The sequence below is a fragment of the Nelumbo nucifera genome, chromosome 8, assembly GCF_055504915.1.
Source record: "Nelumbo nucifera cultivar China Antique chromosome 8, China Antique-T2T, whole genome shotgun sequence".
NCBI lineage: Eukaryota > Viridiplantae > Streptophyta > Magnoliopsida > Proteales > Nelumbonaceae > Nelumbo > Nelumbo nucifera.
Window position 1 is genome coordinate 9,072,403 of NC_142656.1, and position 18,875 is coordinate 9,091,277.

Below are 18,875 nucleotides of genomic sequence, written 5' to 3' on the forward strand. Positions count from 1 at the left end.
GTTGTGATAGGGTATTGAAACAAGTTTTGGTCTGGGTTGTTGATTTATTCCAAAGATTTGGATTGGGCTTTTTTTGGCGAGTAAAAGGAAAGTATATTAAAGGGAGGAAATATTTACGAAATGCTTCATAAGAGGTATCCTTCAGAATAGCCATTGTAATTAAAATAGTCTTGAATTACTAATGTTTTTGTTTTTTGGATACTGTGGGTAAAATTTACATTAAATTGGAATGAGGAAATTAAAAACTTGGTTCCTTGCAAAAGCTATTGGCAGAACTAAGGGAGCCTTGCAGTCTTTTTCAATGCCTAAACAACGATCTGATTATCTGAACATAGGCTGATGTTTCTTTCATTCCAATTTCGGAGTTTCAAAAAGATCTACATAATTGCAAACAGTTCAGCTTGATCAATCTCAGAAGGATAAGAAGTTTGGCATCCAATAATTTTGAGGCAGTGCATGTTGGTATTTAAGATTACAATACCAAAGGAGAATATGGAGTTAGAAATTTTACAAGCATCTGTGAAAACAATTAATTCAGTATTAGTACAGATAGAGAGATTAAAAAGTCCGATATGCATAGTGAAAGAAGTTGAATCTTTTACAGTATCAGGAGTAGAAGACTGAAGAAAAATTTTACTAATTCTAGAGAGTGTTCGCATAGAAGAGGTCTAGGTGTTTTAAAAAATTCTCTTATTTCTAGCATTCTAGATATAGTAGCAAGGGATGACAATCCAGCTTAGAATGAGACGCAAGAGGTGATTATCTTGGATTTGATTGCTGAGATGATGGAAAAAAGATTTTCAAGTTTGATGAGGAATGATGGAGAAATCAATATTCTAAGGATTCCCAAAAAGAATTGCTCGGGCAAAAGAGAAATGAAGGAAAAGGTGAATGATAGATTCTTCAGTCTGGTTGTAAAGGGGACAAGTTCTATTTGAAGGGTCTCTAAACATGATGCTTCGAATAAAGAGAAAATTATTAAAGAGTCTCCACAGAAACAATTGATGTCTTGGCAGTACAGGAAGTTTCCAAATTTTGAGAAAACAAAGTTTCACATTATCTGGGATATTAGGGATAGGAGTTTGTTTAGCTTTATAAGCTTATTTGACAGAGAAATTCCTAGATTTATAAGGAAGTCAAATCTAATGATGTTCATTAGTAGTAGGAAATATAGGAGTTTGGCAAATTTTGGTAGTCTCTTCTTGGGTGAAATGTTGTTGAATTAATGCTCGATTCCAATGACCATTTGTAATCAAAGGCTGATAGAGGGAGATTTCTCATCTAAGGAAAAACAAGAAAAGGAATGTAGTGAAAGGATTGAATCTAGGGCACTTGGGAAAGTGAAGCATTAGAGTTTTCATTAACCAAATAACCAACTTCTGAAGATAATTCCATTACCTCTGGACAAATAGCTTTCTAACAAACAGAGGCATTGGTAGTAGTAGAATAAGGGAATATTGATTCTGTTTTAAGGTATTTAGAATTTTAGACTTGGGCCCAGAGTTTATGTTGCTCATTTAGAAAGTTCCAAGCCACTTTCTTCAAGAGAGAATGATTTACCAGGGTTAATTTTTTAAAACCAAGGCCACCAAAAGATTTAGGCAAAGTTAGAATATTCCAAGAACACCAACGATAATAGTGTCTATGGGAGTTAGAGGTGTTCCACTAGAATGTTTTAACTATTTTTGTGATTTGAGTAATGGTCTTCTAGGGGAATTGGGTTAGACTCATGGAATGAATTGGGACATCTTGAAAAACTGATTGAATTAAAATCTTTTTTCCCACTTGACTGATAGTAGAGGCTCTCCACCTATTTAATTTAGCTTTTAAATTGTCAAGAATGTAATTGAGTTGATTATGTTTATTCCTTGACCAAATCAGAGGGATGCCAAGATATTTGGAATTGGGGTTTAGAGAGCCTATACGAAGCTGCTGCCTTTTGATCATACATTAGTTCCTTGGGTGGATATTCTTATTGAAAAAGATGCCTGATTTTTCAAAAGATTTAGGCAAAGTTAGAATATTCCAAGAACACCAGCGATAATAGTGTCTATGGGAGTTAGAGGTGTTCCACTAGAATGTTTTAACTATTTTTGTGATTTGAGTAATGATCTTCTAGGGGAATTGGGTTAGACTCATGGAATGAATTAGGACATCTTGAAGAACTGATTGAATTAAAATCTTTTTTCCCACTTGACTGATAGTAGAGGCTCTCCACCTATTTAATTTAGCTTTTAAATTGTCAAGAATGTAATTGAGTTGATTATGTTTATTCCTTGACCAAATCAGAGGGATGCCAAGATATTTGGAATTGGGGTTTAGAGAGCCTATACGAAGCTGCCTTTTGATCATACATTGGTTCCTTGGGTGGATATTCTTATTGAAAAAGATGTCTGATTTTTCAAAATTTATAAGTTGCACAAAAGCTTGTTGAAAATTAGATAGGATGAACTGCAGATTATCTTGATCCTCTCTGTGGGATCTAAGTCACATCATCAACAAACAGATGGTGGGAGAAGGAAGGAGTGTTTGCTTCTAGAGGAATTCCTTTGATATGGTTCTCAAATTCTGCTTGATAAAGGAGACGACTAAGACCCTTCATAGCAAGGATAAAAAGATAAGGCGACAGAGGGTCACCTTGTCGAAGGCCTCTAGTAGGATGAAAATGTCCTTCCGAGGAGCCATTAACAAGGACATATTAGGAAACAGTAGAAATACATTCCTTAATCAACAGACAAAAATCTTTAGAAAACCCTAAGGAAGACAAAATTTGCAAGAGAAAATTCCATTCCAAGCGGTCATAGGCTTTAGACATGTCTAACTTGATAGCCAGGTAGCCAGTACCCCTCTTTTTGTGTTTTAGATAGTGAAAAGCTTCATGGGTTAAGATAGTATTATCAGACATGTGACGGCCAGGAACAAAAGCTACCTGATTTGGAGCAATACATTTATCTAGAAGGGTCCAAAGCCTAGAAGCAATTAGTTTAGCTATAATCTTATAGGTAACATTACAAAGGCTGATGGGTATGTAATCTTGAACTTTGGTGCAATTAACCTTTTTAGGAATAAGACAGATAAAGGTATGGTTGATTCTCCTTAGCAATTTCTTATTCCTAAAGAATTCTTGGACTACTTGGATAATTTCGGGGCCCATTAAGTCCCAACATTCCTTAAATACCAAAGCAGACATCCCATCTGGACCCGGGGATTTAAGACTTCCAATGCTGAAAATGGTTGATTTGATTTCTTCCTCAGTGGGGATGCTCATTAACAGAGAGTTATCTTCTTGGGAGATTATTGGGGGGAAAAGAGAGCTTAGGTTTTCAATGTCTTGGGTACCCTGAGTGCAGAAAAGATCAGAGAAGTAATCTACAAAGATAGAGGCAATGTCGTGGTGCTTTGTTTTCCATTGATTGTTATTGTCTTTAATACCTTCTATGAAATTTTTCTTTCTACGACAAAGAGTACTCTTGTGGAAAAAATTAGTGTTTCTGTCTCTAAGGAGAAGCCAATTCTAGCGAGATTTTTGTCTCTAAAAACTTTCTAATTGTCAAGAGGTCGCTTCCAACTCTTTGTACAAACTTTGAATCAACATATAATCTCCAGTTTGTTCAGCCTGAATGATTTGTCTCTCAAGTAAATCTATCTTAATTTTGGGATCAATGAAATGATTTTTCCTCCAATGATTCAATTGTTTCTTGATTTCATCCAATTTCCTAGTGACTCGAAAAGCAGCGTGGCCCTGCACTTGAAAGTGCCATCCTTCTTCAATTACCGTTTTACAAGACTCTTCCAAGAGCCACATTTCAAGGAATCTGAAAGGCTTAGGAAGGTTGTGAAGCTTAGGATGCAGGTTGAGAATCAGAGGATGATGGTCCGAACCCCATTTAGAGCCCAAGGACAAGGAACTATCAAGAAAGAGTTGAAGGCAATCCGGAGAGAGAATGGCTCTATCTAAGGTTCGTTGAATATGGCCTATGGTTCTCTTATTTGTCCAAGAGCAACCCCATCCTTGGATATTTAGTTCAAGAAGATTATGAGTGAGGATCAAGTTTCTATATTGGGAGGAGGTTACTGTGAGAGGTAGAGGGGTTGGAAGGATTTACTGTTGTATCTTCATTTAGATCACCCATCAAAATAAAAGGAAAATTGACATTTGACAACATCTTATTTAGAGTTCTCCAGAAAGGGTTTCTTTTATGTCTAACAGAAGGTCCATAAATGAAACCTAACAACCAAGAGGCTTTAGCTGAATGAACTTTCAAGAAAACATACTTGGGTTGTGAGCAAAAAATTGAAATATTAAGAGCAGCTTTCCAAAGGACTTCTAAGCTGTTGGCTCGGCCTTCAGGGTTAATAATAAATGAGTTAGGATAATTCAAAACATTAATGAGATTATTCAAATTAGAGTCTTGGATTTTATTCTCACAAAGGAAGACAATATACAGGTTGAACCGGGAGACTAAATCCTTGAGACCTTGAGCTGCCTTGGGCCGAGCGGCCCTACGGCAGTTCCAACTTATAACTAACATTGATGGGGGTAGGACTGAATTAGGCCAGCCTCCTCCGCCCTCAGGTAAAAATTAAAAGAAAAAAGAGAGAGAAGATGAATTACCGCGTCCTGAAGATCAGAAATCATAGTAGTAGCATGAGGGGAAGTATCATCCATAGAAATGATCCGAGCAGGTGAGTCAGAAGGGTCTGACATGTCATGACGATCAAAGGTTGGGATAAGATTCTGATCAGACTCAATTTGCAGATTTGACAAAAGATCAATACGAGGTTGCTTACCTCGGTTGCTAGAAGAGGGGCCAGGTTCATCTAAAACATGGTTTAACAGAGATTGAGCACTGGCCGCCAAGTTGAAAGTGTCTACTGAGACTCCGACAGGGGAAGGATGGGAAGGAGAGGTTATTGTCAGCTGGTTACTTGGGGAAGGTACCCGATTGAAAGGCGGTGTTGAGGAGTTTTCCTAGTGAAGGTTTTCAGTATGGGAGGGGGTGGTAGGGGGCAGGTCAACAAAACTACTGAAAAAAGGCATTTTCCAGGAGCGCTCGAGGGTTTGTTCAACTTTCAGCCAAGGACCTGGATAATTCATTGTTCTTCTATTAAAAAACTGATCATAAGATTGATTAATTGTATAGGGCATAGACTGAGAGCATCTGCGGAATTGATGACCAATACGACCACAAATGTAACAAATCCAGGGGAGGTCTTCATTATCTAAAGGTTACCCATTGATGAACACTTACAAAATAGCTAGTTTTGAGGGGTCTATCAATAGAGATTGTGACTTTGGCACAGATATAGTTGTGAACTACTGAAATTAGTCTAGTAGGTCTGATATGTTCAAACAGGGGGCACCCAACATCTATAGAGAGGGTTTCAAAGGGAAGGTCATGCAGTTGGACCCAGACCTCTATGGTGTGGATGTTCCATGAGTATTGGGGCCTACTTGAGACCCAAGGTTCCATTAGGATCCACTGACCATTCAGAGTCCATGGGCCTCCATTCCAGATTTCATTATAGTCTGCAGCATACCGAAAATTTAACCTGAAATGGGCATGGTGAAAAGGAGCAAGTAAAAGGCGATCGGAGTTGAGGTTCCAAAGATCATAAAGGCCTTGAATGATGTCATTAAACTAGTCTGTTAGGCGGGGAAAAAGTCAATGGATGAGAGAGAGGTTCCAGGCTTCATGGACGTTTGGAGGGATCAAGGGTTGGATGTTTACAACTTCCATAGGACCTTGATCGTTACCTTGAAGCATATTTTCAAAGGCCTGGTTAAGAGCGTCCATGTTATCCATTAGAGATTGGATGACAGAGGTGCAAAGAGAATTGCAGAAGGAAGATGGTGGAGGGCAAGGAGACGGAGAGAAGGTTAGAGGAAATAGAGAAGAAGAACAGGAAAGAAATATACTCGGAGATTCGAGACATAAAGGTGAAATAAATGAAAACTATTTAAAGCCAAAGACAGAATTAAAACCCAACTAAAAAGCAACGAGAAAATGAACCAGAACCAACCAAGAAAGATAAAACTGTAACTAAACAAGAGAGAAAAAGTTCAAGATACATCCTGATAAAACTTAGTTAATTCGATGTGAGAAGTGGTAGCAACGTTTCTTACACGAGAGCGAAGAGGCAAAGGTGGACTCTACTCTGAGAGAACTGAGGTGAGTGTCAAATCCTACCACTAGACTTTAAGACGAGAAGTCGTTGGTTGTAAATGCACGTGAGACCAACTGTCTCCACAAAACTGCATGAGAAAATCTTCAAACAACTACCATAATTACAAGATAGCAGATCATAAATGGTAGAACGGTTTGTTGATTGTGCTTCTGTAACAGAGGTTACAAGGCCACTAGGAATGGAAATCAATAACATCAAATCCCTTCTTCTATTGAGCAAAAATTCATATGGTATCGCACCTCTTGGATCTTCATCTTCTCTCCCCTAACTTGAAGGGTGCTCTAACACTTGTTGTAACAGAGATCTACAAGGACACAACTATAACATGTTAGGACTTAGGAGGGGTTCTGATGTTTAAACCAATAGAATCCCCCCTCTCCCCATTCAGTGTTTTACTCTTGGAAGTTGGAAGCTTCTCTTCCACCATGAAAAGGCAAATTAGATTGGGCTTGGGTGGCATATTATAAGCTCACATGGTAGTAGAAAATATTCGATAGTAGTAGAATAATATAATAATTATTGAGAGGGAGACTCTAGGATTATCATCAATGGTGTGAAAGGTCATGAATAGCCTAGCCTCCATGGAACATCACCTGGCCTGCTATGAGGTCTGTCGAAGAAGCAACAACTTAATGGAAGTGCATGTGTCATAGATTGAATGGAAGTGCATGTGTCGTAGATTGAATGGAAGTGCAAGGAGATCAATCATAAAAATAGCCAATAAGTATGGTTTTCAACACGTGTAAGGGCCATGTGACTCAATGACCATGTTTCATAATATCGATTTGGATCAACTTCCAACCTTCTATCTCACAAAAATTCAATTGACTTTGTGAATGATCCATCGATTTAAGCAACCATTGATGACTTTTTGGTCCATTCACTGAGTTACTGGCTTTTTGTATTATTTTCTACGTGATGATTCAACCAAATAGGGATGGCAATCTTCCCCATCCCCAATGGGACCCGACTTTCCCAACTCGATGGGGTCGAGAATGGGATTGCTTTGGCTGAATGGGGACGGGGATGAATAGGAATTCGCAATCGGGGTCAGGGTTGGGATGGGGGTTGAGATCCCCACCCCACCCTGACCCCGATCTGATTTGGTTGTCAAAAATTGAATATATATATATATATATATATATATATATATATTTGGATTTTATAGGCTTTTCACCAAATATAGCTTCTAGATTTTTCATGTAATGCCTACCTTGCAAAGAGAAATGCTGCTGTGTGAAAGCTTACTTTTTTTTTGACACCTAAAGGCAAGTTCATTCTTAAATGCTCAGGTTACAAAGTAGAAAAATTAACAACAATGAAGAATACATCCAAAAAAGCATGTTAAGCATAATGAGACAAAAAAATAGGTAACCATGAGCACCGGGAGAAAAAAAACTTAAGAAATCTCTACAACTGACGCAAATTTAAGAAACGCCACAAAGGTTGTCTAAATGCCTCCAACAGAGATGAAGTTAGCAAGTGTGTCTCCCTACCAAATGAGCGAGTCAGGATCAGCTACGCAAAACCCTCAAGAGGTATAGGGAAAACATGTACCATAGCACCCAATCCATGGCATAATTGAAAACGTGAAAGCGGGAGAGGCCCAAGATCGCCTCCTATTACAAAACTCTCCCTAACGCTCCACCGTCCAAATATTTAGGGATTGCAATTTTCCCCATCCCCTATAGGGACCCGACTTTCCCGACCTGATTGTGTCAGGAGTGGGGATTGTTTTGACGAGGTGGGGATGGGGATTGAGGTCCCCACCCCGCCTCGACCCCGATTATATATATGAAATATATATTATTATATTATTTATATTATATATATCAAAATATATTTAAAATATTATTTATAATTTAAAATTTGTATTTATTTTAAGTAAATTTATTTTTCAAAAAAAAACTATTATCTAAAAATATTTTAGGGTTAATTTTAGAATCGGGGTCAGGGATGGGGAATATGACCCTTGCCTCGTTGTCATTCCTACAAATATTCAAGGAATGGGCCCTACAGAAAGCCAAGAGTGCACAAAAGAAGTTATTACTTGTAACTGTAGGAACATAAAATGTGAAAAAAAAACACCCATCCATGTCGTTATAGAAACTAAAACATTTGGAGCTTGAAAGTCGCTGGAGAAAAATCAAAGGTCGCTAGAAAAAGGCTTGCTAGGAACGATAACATCGTTACAAAACAAATTGATACCCATGGCAGACCCCAAAGGCACACCACACACAAATTCGACCAAGGCCCAACAAAAATAAGAAAAAGAGCAGAGGGAAAACGAATATTAGAATGAATAGAACCAAAGATCCCTAGTCTTCTCCATTGGCTTGGATCAAAACCATTGTCTCTCAAATTTGTCCAACGAACCTCTCTAACAAACACTGATATGAAGAGAAATAAATGAAAACTCACATCCATAGATGTGAGAGAGAAACCCTCCCCTGAAAGAGAAACTCACATCCATAGATGTGAGAGAGAAACCGTCCCCCAAAAGAGAAACCCTCATGTAGAGAAAAACCATCCCACCTAGAGAAAGACCCTTACGTAGAAAGCGTGTGAAAGCTTACTAAACAGGCACTAAAACACTAATTCTTAATGGCACATTCATATGAGTTTGGAAAAGCCTTTAACCTATTGGGCTGAAGTTATTAGTGAGGTCCTTGAATAGATCTTTATTCTCTACAAGTCTTGACCCATACCCATTCAAAATGTTAAAATTGTCTATCAATTGTGACGTGGAAAGTCACTCTGTCATAGTTCAACCTTGTAAATTGGCCCAACTCTAACAACATAGGTATAGGTGTCCTATTATCAGAGAGTGGAAGAATCCCAACTTGATTATTATGACCATCACATTCGCAAGAGCCATTTCAGATGTGCCGACTGTCAAAATATGCTAAACACTCAAAATAAATAAGAAAAAATTCCAATTAGTACCCTGTACTTTGGGCCTAGTGCCATTTTGGTCCCCAAACTTTAAAATGCGACAATTCAGTATCCAAACTTTTAAAATGTGACAATCCAATACTCGTCCTTAACTAGTTGTTAACTAGTCATTAAGTGGCATTTAAAAAAGATACAAATGCCCTTCAAGTGTTATTTAATTTTCTTTATCAACCATCTAAACGTTGACAAAAACTTAACAGTCCCAAACTTAACAGTACATTTTCCTTTCTGCAAATACATTGAGAAAGTGCGTATAAAGATGCACCACTCGAATTTTCTTTGCATTTTCCTTCGTGTCCGAATCCTCTATACATCATACATAGTTTAGATATAGGCGAATCATGATATGTTACAACAGTTTGATTTGTGAGACCCACCTCTAAACATGGGACTTACATATTAATTAGATTGATTTAGTATTTTGATTGGCCTAGTATTCTCTCATATTTATTTGGGAAAATTCCTGATTAGTACTTTGTACTTTGGGCCTAGTGCCATTTTGGTCCCTAAACTTTAAAATGCGATAATTCAATACTCAAACTTTTAAAACGTGACAATCTAGTATCTGCTGTTAATTAGTTGTTAATCAGCCGTTAAGTGGTATTTGAAAAAGACACAAATGCCCTTTAAGTGTTATTTAATTTTCTTTATCAACCATCTAAACATTGACAAAAACTTAACAGTCCCAAATCCTTACCTTTTTTATTCAAGAAAGTTGTGGTCACGTTTGAGTGGGCATTCTGTTGACCCCAACTTTCTTGAATAGAAAGGCAAAGATTTAAGACTGTTAATTTTTTTGGCAATATTTGAATGATTGATAAAAAAAAATTGTCAAGCATTTATGTATTTTTCAAATGCCACTCAAACGTGACCTCAAATTTTTTGAATGGAAAAGGTAAGGATTTGGGGCCCCAACTTTCAAATGCCATTCCCATGATCGATCGATCCCATATGCATCACCCGGTTTTAATTACACTATTACCGTGTCTTTTTCTTCATGACTCCATCTCACTCATTTCTCTCTTTTTCTTCAGTTTTTAGACCATGTCTTCGAAGACAGCTCTGGCAACTGGGCAAGTCGCAAGAGTCGATGCCGGCATTCGGCAACAAGAAGAGAGCATCAACTGTGTTTTAGTAGTAACTGATCATCAGTCACAGTACTATATAAATAGACGAAAAAAGATTAAGAAATGCTAATTAATTAAGACATATATATATATAGGCTAGCCTATCTCCATTATTGTACATACATGATACAAAATTGTATATGTTTATGTTTGTAAAATATTGTACAGTGACCGAAATTAAAATTTATTGATCCTTCCTACGTATCAGAGTAGCTAGAATGGATACATACCATCCTTTTCCGAGCTCTCCATATCAGAGTAACTAGAGTTATTATGGCTACCATGCTTCAAACGTAGCTCATCATCCACACGACTGATACTACTATGAGGACTGTCTTTCTTCCTTCTCTTGTCTCGCAGTTCCCACTTTTTGAGAGTATGCCGTGCCAGCATTACGCCTAGACCGGCGAAGATGGAGATAAAACACCCTGCTCCAATTGATATTAGAGTAACCAACACCCACCTAGTCCCCTTCCCCTTATTGCCAGCAGAAGGCAAGATCACCCATGAGGCTGCTATGTAAGCTGCAGCCATGAACGACACGGATGCCCACATGGTTTTATGGGTCACCACCAATAGTTTGGTCATTGATTTGCGTCTGAATGGGATGACACTGACTAGGACGATGACAATTCCCAGCGACAAGAACAATGCCACATTGTTGCAGACCATGAACACCTTGAATGGGGTTTTCCTTGCCATTGTTGCCTTCCCAATCAAATCCCCATCTTGATAGACACCACCCGGAGGGGTTATTCCACCGGAATATGCCACCGTCGCTATTAATACAGCAACTACCGTTATGGTGTTCCGAACATTGCGTAAACTATCATTGTGGAGTTCTACTTGCTTTTCTCGGCGACCACGTAAATGCCGTCGTCGGCGATGCGAACTGGCAGCAGGTGATTCCAATATCTTCTTTGACCACGAAGATGGCCCATTAAGATTATTTTTTTGCAATGCCCCCGAGTCGTTTTTCTTGGTGGTTTGTTGGACCGCCGGTGACCGTGGTGGCAGTTGATCGCATCTCTTACCACCAGCATCTTCTAACGTAGGTATTAGCGCGAGAGCACCTGAATTGCTGTTACCACTATTCTCGACAACATCAAGAGCCGTTAATCCCTTGCGATTAAGAGCATTCACGTCAATACTTGTCTTATTGACTAGGAACATAACCATCTGTTGTCAACACAAACACACAGTTGATTATATATATGCATGACAAATTAATTTAAGACACAGTGAAGTCAAGCTAGCTAGCTAGGAGGTGTATATATATCTTAATTACGTACTCCTCTCAGCTTTCCGGCAGAGGCAATATGCAAGATGGTGTTTCCGTCGTTGTCCGGAAAGTTTAGAAGGTCGGCGACGTCAAGGTTCTCGACCAAGTACCGGATAGCATCGTACTGGTTATTTCTGACGGCAACATGTAGCACGGTTTCTCCATATTTGGTTACCATCTTGGCAGATTGGAGGCTTGTTGAAAGGATTTCATCAATGATACCGACTTTTCCTTTGATTGCAGCAGAATGGAGAGGAGTTCTTCCCTCGTTGTCTTGGAGGGAGGAGAGATCGGGGTCAAGCCTTAGAAACTCTCTTGTTACCTCTAAGTGACCTTTGCTACAAGCTAGGTGCAATGGAGAACATCCTTGCAGGTCCCTTTTCTGTGCAAAATCTGGGCGTGCATTTAGTAGTTCTTTCACAATCTCTGCATCCCATCCCCATCTGGTGAGCATTAACATGCATGGTTCTTGATCCAAAAGAAAACGGGACAAAAAGAAAAATTCTTTTAGGTAGAAGAGAATGGTGCCAGACTGCCAGTAGGTAGTAGGCTTCGGCCCAAGGAGTTATGGGCGCGCTATATATACATCTAGGGTGTCAATGGACCGGTTTTGGATTGGACCCGTTCAAACCAAAATCAATTTGTTTGGGCGGACCAATAAGACATATTAAATTGGATTAATCCAGACTTAATAGTCCAAAATAATTATTAGATTGGATTGGATAATAAATTGGGTTGGATTGAGCAAAACTTCTAAGAGTGATCAGCCCATTACTAAAGGGGTTTGGGTCCATCAGTTCATGGGCCTTCTGTTTATTGAGACACCATCTTCAAATTGAATTGTATGACTTATTAGTTCCTATTGAGGATCACAGTGGATCCCATCCTGAGGCCCTGACTTTTGTTCATCTTTCTTACAATGACGTGCCTACCTGATCCGGAAGCAAACATTGCTTGCCTCTTTAATATATACAGGTGGCTATTTACCATATTAACCTAAGTTTGACTTGGTCAAACTTACTCCATTTTCATTCAATGGGATGAGCCCCAAACAAAGAAAGTCGCATACAATGGATTACCGAATCAATGAAGATTCTATATATACTGACGTGTTTACTCATGATTGGTTCCATTGCCCATTGTATACGCTGCCTCTAATTTGTAGTTCATCCAGTTCCAGACTAGCTCGGATTTCCTACCCACAGAAACTCTATCCACCTTACCAACATGACATCGGAGCCACATATAGGGAACACGATTATAGTGTTTTGTGGGTATGGTTTTTGTGGGCAGGAGTCTGGAGTCGTTCTTGACTCAGCTATTTACACTTTCGGCCATGATTTCCTGCATGTAACAGCCTTCTACCAAGGCTAGCTGTGCAAGTGAGAGCAGGTTAGGTCGGGTTGAAATCAATCCTAACCCAATCAAAGCTGTGAAACCCTCACTAGTCCAAACCTAACTTTGGGTTTGATTAATTAATGTTGGCCCAATTTTTCTACTTGCACATATACATATATGCCACATGCATATTAAAATGAAGCTAAGTTATGTTTGGGTTGAGTTGGATTGGCCAAAATTTCAACCTGGCCCAACCCAACTCAGGTTAGATTTGGGATAACCCAGCCCAAGTTGCAGCCTATCTAGAGCGAGAGTTACTGCGAGCAGTTTCAACTTTCAATGAGATTAAATTCACGGGGGTAGTGTTGATTGGTCAAATTTATGGTATACGCCTTAGTATGTCTTAACACGTATTACATCCTCTAATATTTATTGTTTAAGTTTATTTTTATGTAAACTAACTTTAAACGACCTTCTAGAAGCAGGAAAAAAAAAAAAACCTTTAAACGGTAATTTACAAATATTTGTTTTATTTTTTATCTTTTATCGGAGAAAACCTAATGCTGCCGGAAAGACATGATACCGGATCGGAAGGGCTTTGATTTTGTTATACCGGTTCGTGGATTCCTAGTTTTGAGTTAAATCGTAACGGACGGTTGAATCCTTCTTCAAGGGATATCCATGAACCAGTCAAACGAAAGAAAGAAAGAAATAGAGTTCCCCGTCTTACCGAGATGCCCCGCTGACGCTGCAACATGAAGGGAAGTTGTTCCTCCATTATCTTCCAGCATTAGAAGCCACCTGTAGGTCAAGAGGTGCTCCACCACATTGAGCTGCCCCCTTCCACAAGCAACAGAGAGCACGGTCTCTCCGTCGCAATTTTTCCGTGCGGCAACCCAAGGGTCGGCCTCCAATAACACCTCCATTAAACTGAAGTGCCCTTCTCGGCACGCTTCGTGCAATGGAGTTTCCATCTTCTCGTTCTCTGCCCACACCATCTTCGGGCGTAACTTAATGATCTCCGCAGCCAATTCGAGATGCCCAAACTTGGCAGCTATGTGCAAGACAGTGTTGAAGGATCGAACACTTGTTTGTTCAATAATGTTTTCATCTTCTCCAACCAGATTCAGGAAGGCTGACACATCGCCTCGTAGAGCCGCCTCATAGAACCTTCTATCCATATTCCGAGCACCGGAGGTGGACGTTGAGAGAGGATGAAAGGAGAATATTATGGGGTGCAGAATTGATGGCTAAGGGAAAGAAATAAGGAGGGCAAAAAGCTCCATTAATCCCCATTGCTGCGGCTGCCGTGAAACTTCTGTGAAGAAGATGATACATAAATTGTTTATTTATCCATTGACTCCGTGAGGTCAAGCCGACTGGTCCCCATTGGTGTTAAGCTTTGACACCGAGTTCGACCATAAGACCATAAACAAAGACAAGGTGATATTCACTGTTAACACGTGTCCAATATTGTCATCTACCTAGCGTATAGGCTTATATCACTACTGTGTGTCTTTTTATGCTTTCTCCACCGTACGTGTTGATAAGTCTCAGTTTGGGAGGAGTACAAATACAAATTTGAAGGGTGTTAAAACCTTGTATTTTGTACTCCTTCCAGGTCCAGCTTAAAGAGTTGTATATACTCGTATTTTCCAACACCTTCTACGCCCCATACAATCGACAAACAACAGCATATTAAGGTGTTTGGTGGGTGGCTCCTAATATCCTAATCCTATCCTACAATCCTACAACCCCCCCCCCAAAAAAAAATAAATAAATAAATAAAATAAAATAAAAAGAAGATGACTCCAAAGTCCAACTTGACAGCCCAAATAGTGGAGCAATTAGAATTAGGTGGGTTGTTGGGTGCAGGTTAAGCTACAACTGACTCTCATCAGCCCATTTACTACCCATTTGTACACAGAACTTAAATAGATGTGTTGTGGGCGTGTGAACCACTCACCCATAATCCATTGTCAATCCAAGTGCAAACCACCAGGCAGTAAATCAATTCGAATATTCATAGTGCTGATTTTGATTCGTTAATGGGGTAAATTGTAAATTAGTACCTTGTTGGGGCTAATCTCATTTTAAAACGTGCCACTATGTAATATCTGAATGGAAAAATCTATGATTTTAGTTAACACTGTCACTTTAGAAGAGAAAAGCATAATTTTGAAATAGACAAAATAGCCATATTTAACTATTTTTTTTTTTCACTGTGATTGGGTACCATTATTCACTTTATGTTAAGAAACCAATTCTTCTTGTGGGAGAAGCCACATAAAAAAACATTGCCAGATAAGACAACATCTTCAGGGTTAAAAGGATTTTTTAGTTATTCAATCCATAACCGGGGGGGGGGGGGGTGTTGAACCACCATTGTTGCCGGAGAATACGAGTAATTCTTGCCAATGCTGAGAAGACAATCAGAGCAAAATATTAAAAAGGGGCAATTTTGATGAATTACTAACATCAAGTATTAAATTAGCAGTTTTCGAGAATTCAGATGTTAAATTGACACTTTTTTAAAATTCAGATACTAAAATGAGACTAACCCCAAAATTCATGCTACTAATTTGCAATTTACCTTTGGTTAAGTTCTAAAAGGTGAAATGGGTGGATGATCCGAGCTTCCGTTGGAGCATCCCATTGAAAAGGTTTAAATCTATTTTCGAAAACATAAACTGTATATGATTAGATATTGTCGTCTTTGGCAAAATCAGGTTTAATAAAGATTGAACCACTGTTGAAGTGAGAATGGATTGTGCTTTTTTTTTCATATTTATATGCACTTTAAATTAACTTATTTTTTATACCAAAAATAAAACCGGTTGAACCACAGTCATCCCGTCGAACCGGGAACAGGTGCTTTTCAGTTCAAAATCGGTTCCGGTTTTCAAAATATTACTCGAGTCCCGACAATACTCCATTTTTCTTGTCCCTGTGGCATTGAAGAAATAGAAAAGTGAGTGTGACAAATGTGGATAAGATAAACAAAGGCCACAAATAATGTACTCACACTACTCCCTCATCATAGAATAAGGTAAAAAAAAATCCAATTTAAAGGGACAACACACTTTCTAAGTGGAGCTGATCCTCCCACTTCCACTGAAACTCCAAAATCCAAGAAGATCGAAATGGTGACTCTTCCACTGAACCCTTATCACGCATTACCATCTCTCTCACTCTCTTCTAAGCTGAATTGGAACTCTACATGCCCCCAAAACCTTAAAGCCTTCAAGCGTCTATGCTGCAACAGAGGGAAAATCAAAGCTGTGGGAACGGGAACGATTTCCGGGAGTGAATCAGCAGAGCAAGTTACAGCTACAGAAGAATCTCCTTCCATCGATTTCGCATTTGTCAGTGTGAGTTCAAAGACATAGGTTTTGTTTATGCAAGGCAACCTGCAAGGAAGACAACTCTGTAGTCTGTAGTCATTTCATTTGTTCTCTCTGTGTCTTATTTTATTTGCAGCCTGTTCTACTTCCGGATGGAACGCCGGACATACACCTTCGGTCGGCTTGTGGTGGGCAGAAACTCAGAGACATCATGCTGGATAACAATATTGATCTCTACGGCCCCAGTGTAAGCTCTCTCTCTCTCTCTGTGTAACAGTTTGTTTTCCCATCTATTACGTGTACAGGACTTTATCCTAATAAGTGAGTGGCAAAGGCAGTAGCAATTTAGCAAAGCAACTGATACAAGTAGTTAATTAGAGTCCATGTGGGGTATTTTTGGTAAATACAAATGACAAAATTGACAAAGCAAATATGAAATATGGTGAGATAAAAATAAGAATTGCAACAGGAAAGGGCCCAACCGGGCTCGAACCGGTGACCTCTTGATCTGCAGTCAAATGCTCTACCACTGAGCTATGGACCCACCTGTACATTAATGCCTATAACTTTTACTTATTGAGTTATTTTATTGCTTCAGGCCAGACCCCTGTTAAACTGTGGAGGAGGAGGAACATGTGGAACGTGTCTTGTAGAGGTAACCCAGCTCGTTAATCCAGCATTTCATGTATCATTCATTTCCACGCTTAACCCAGTTCATATTAATGATCTCAGCTCATAAAAATTTCGTCACAGAATTGGATTCACAAGAAGTGATCCTAGCAGGCAGGCAGCAGTTTCCAATTGTTCATATCTTAACAGCAAAAAATGAAACCTTCTCATCTTGTTCTATAAAAATGGAATTTCTTTGTAGACCCATCTTTCTAATGAAACCCTTGGTGCATGTGATTTGATAGGTTGTTGAAGGAAAGGAATTACTAAGCCCTCGTACAGACAAGGAGAAAGAAATCCTAAGAAAGGTGTTGATACCAACCTAAAACAATCTTTTTTTCATTCTATTTTGAAATTAAATCTTTTTTTTTTTTCTTATCATGTCGTGAATTGCTAATTGCAGAAACCAAAGAATTGGAGACTCGCTTGCCAAACAATAGTTGGAAATGGAAATTCTAAGGGCCAGGTTTGTATATAACTATGCTTTCTTCTCATATTACAACACAACGCCACAATGTTGCCAATTGAAATGATTCTGAGCTTTATTTGATCACTAATTACACCAGTTTTATATATGCAGGTTGTCATCCAACAACTCCCTGAGTGGAAGGCACACGAATGGGTTTAGATAAAGAAAGCTGCAGTTTGGTTTGGGTACATCAATGATCTAATCAATACAGACAAAGCAATTCATCATTTCAAATAGAAATGGCCAGGATCTATCTCTATGCAATCTCAATCCAGATCAATGTTGTTGATTAGAAAAGAAAAAACCCCTTCACCATTTTCATTGCAAGTTCTTGTATATGTAAAATTACTAGGAGATTTTTTTCTGTACAATAAAAAAAAAAAGAGTGCCGATTCTACAGTTTTGGGATTGCAAGTGCAATAACATGTTTTAGGGCTAATATAACACCACATCCTGCATATACGGGTTCTTCTGTAGACCAATAAGCAATTGGGCTTTCAGATGGTCATGTAACTTTAATTTGGGGCTTAGGCCCATTAATTCATTCTCTTGATTTCCTAGAGAATCATATTATATTGCTCGGTACTGCGGTAGTCATTATTTTGTATATTCCAAACAGACACCAGAAACAACATTATTAATTATTGCAGGAATTTTGGTCCATCCAGCAACAAACTCCACAAGAAAAAGAAATGAAAGATGGCAACAAAAAAGCATGCATAGATACAATAGAAAGTTGGAAATCTACAATTACAACCACATCAATAGCTAGGGAGGTTGAACTTGTACTGTTGCACATCACCATAACCATCAATAGTCCCATACTTTCATTTCATCCATCGTCGTTGAAAAGGAATATTAATTTTGAACATGATAAGGCTTTACAGCTACATACATGGCAGGACAAACTGAAAGCAGATCACAAAGAATTATTTACCAAGCGATGCAAGCTAAGAATTGGAGGGAAGGATGTGTTTGTGTTGGTTTGGTCAAATTTAGAAATCGGTGGATAAAGGAGCATGTTCAGTACACATGAACACATTGCCGTAGATGAGCCCAGCTAAGCTAAGGCTCCGCCAATAAGGGGAGCAACCCACTACACCCAATTGTGTGTGAACTCTCCGCTAGCCACAGCGGGGCCAAAGGACCGAGAAGGGTTCATGGAGCCACCGGAGAAGGGTCCAGCTGCCAAGATGTTGGCACCGACGGGCAATAGGGGCGGTGGTGCCCAAGCATCCCTTCTTAGGGTCAGCAGCGGTTGCATAAATTAACCGTGTAGAACAGAGCGAAGGTGATCACAATCTCAAAAACAACTGCTTCAAAGCATCCAACACTGTGGACTGGAATTGTCTGCAGGTTTTATATATATAACAACAATTCACAAATGAGTGTGAGTTTCCTTAGTTTCCTTTTATTACATGAAGCCGTCCATTGAACTCACACAGACACAGACAGGCATCCACATATATGTTTAATTGTCATGTCTGAATCCAGGTTCTATT

General features: G+C 39.0%; 2 protein-coding genes and 1 non-coding gene across 4 annotated transcripts; 1 reads left to right on the forward strand and 2 right to left on the reverse strand.

Moving 5' to 3' along the window:
- Window positions 1-10,365: 10,365 nt before the first annotated feature.
- LOC104592108 (uncharacterized) lies at window positions 10,366-14,220 on the reverse strand. Of its 2 annotated transcripts, none has more exons than XM_010251307.2 (3): window positions 13,622-14,220; window positions 11,564-11,979; window positions 10,366-11,450 (listed from the first exon to the last, which is right to left on the reverse strand). In XM_010251307.2, exons 1-3 carry the CDS (start codon window positions 14,070-14,072, stop codon window positions 10,485-10,487), a joined length of 1,833 nt encoding a protein of 610 aa, XP_010249609.1. In that variant the 5' UTR covers window positions 14,073-14,220; the 3' UTR covers window positions 10,366-10,484. The 2 variants fall into 2 exon arrangements, with proteins under 2 accessions (XP_010249609.1, XP_088748693.1); XM_088892567.1 differs by having other exon boundaries at window positions 11,564-12,021.
- A 1,735-nt stretch (window positions 14,221-15,955) lies between these two features.
- PNSB3 (NDH-dependent cyclic electron flow 1) lies at window positions 15,956-17,936 on the forward strand. Its single transcript, XM_010251308.2, has 6 exons — window positions 15,956-16,262; window positions 16,372-16,482; window positions 16,834-16,890; window positions 17,150-17,212; window positions 17,308-17,370; window positions 17,485-17,936. Exons 1-6 carry the CDS (start codon window positions 16,035-16,037, stop codon window positions 17,530-17,532), a joined length of 570 nt encoding a protein of 189 aa, XP_010249610.1. The 5' UTR covers window positions 15,956-16,034; the 3' UTR covers window positions 17,533-17,936.
- TRNAC-GCA (transfer RNA cysteine (anticodon GCA)) lies at window positions 16,708-16,779 on the reverse strand. Its single transcript has one exon. It is a non-coding gene; the product is annotated as a tRNA-Cys (tRNA).
- Window positions 17,937-18,875: the final 939 nt, after the last annotated feature.

Coding starts and splice junctions, on each gene's coding strand:
- PNSB3 (XM_010251308.2), top strand. CDS start 16,035: ATGGTGACTCTTCCACTGAACCCTTATCACGCATTACCATCTCTCTCA. Junction 16,483..16,833: donor TTGATCTCTACGGCCCCAGT/GTAAGCTCTCTC, acceptor TTATTGCTTCAG/GCCAGACCCCTGTTAAACTG. Junction 16,891..17,149: donor GTGGAACGTGTCTTGTAGAG/GTAACCCAGCTC, acceptor GTGATTTGATAG/GTTGTTGAAGGAAAGGAATT.
- LOC104592108 (XM_088892567.1), bottom strand. CDS start 14,072: ATGGATAGAAGGTTCTATGAGGCGGCTCTACGAGGCGATGTGTCAGCC. Junction 12,022..13,621: donor AGCGTCAGCGGGGCATCTCG/GTAAGACGGGGA, acceptor TTTTGGATCAAG/AACCATGCATGTTAATGCTC. Junction 11,451..11,563: donor CTGCCGGAAAGCTGAGAGGA/GTACGTAATTAA, acceptor TGTTGACAACAG/ATGGTTATGTTCCTAGTCAA.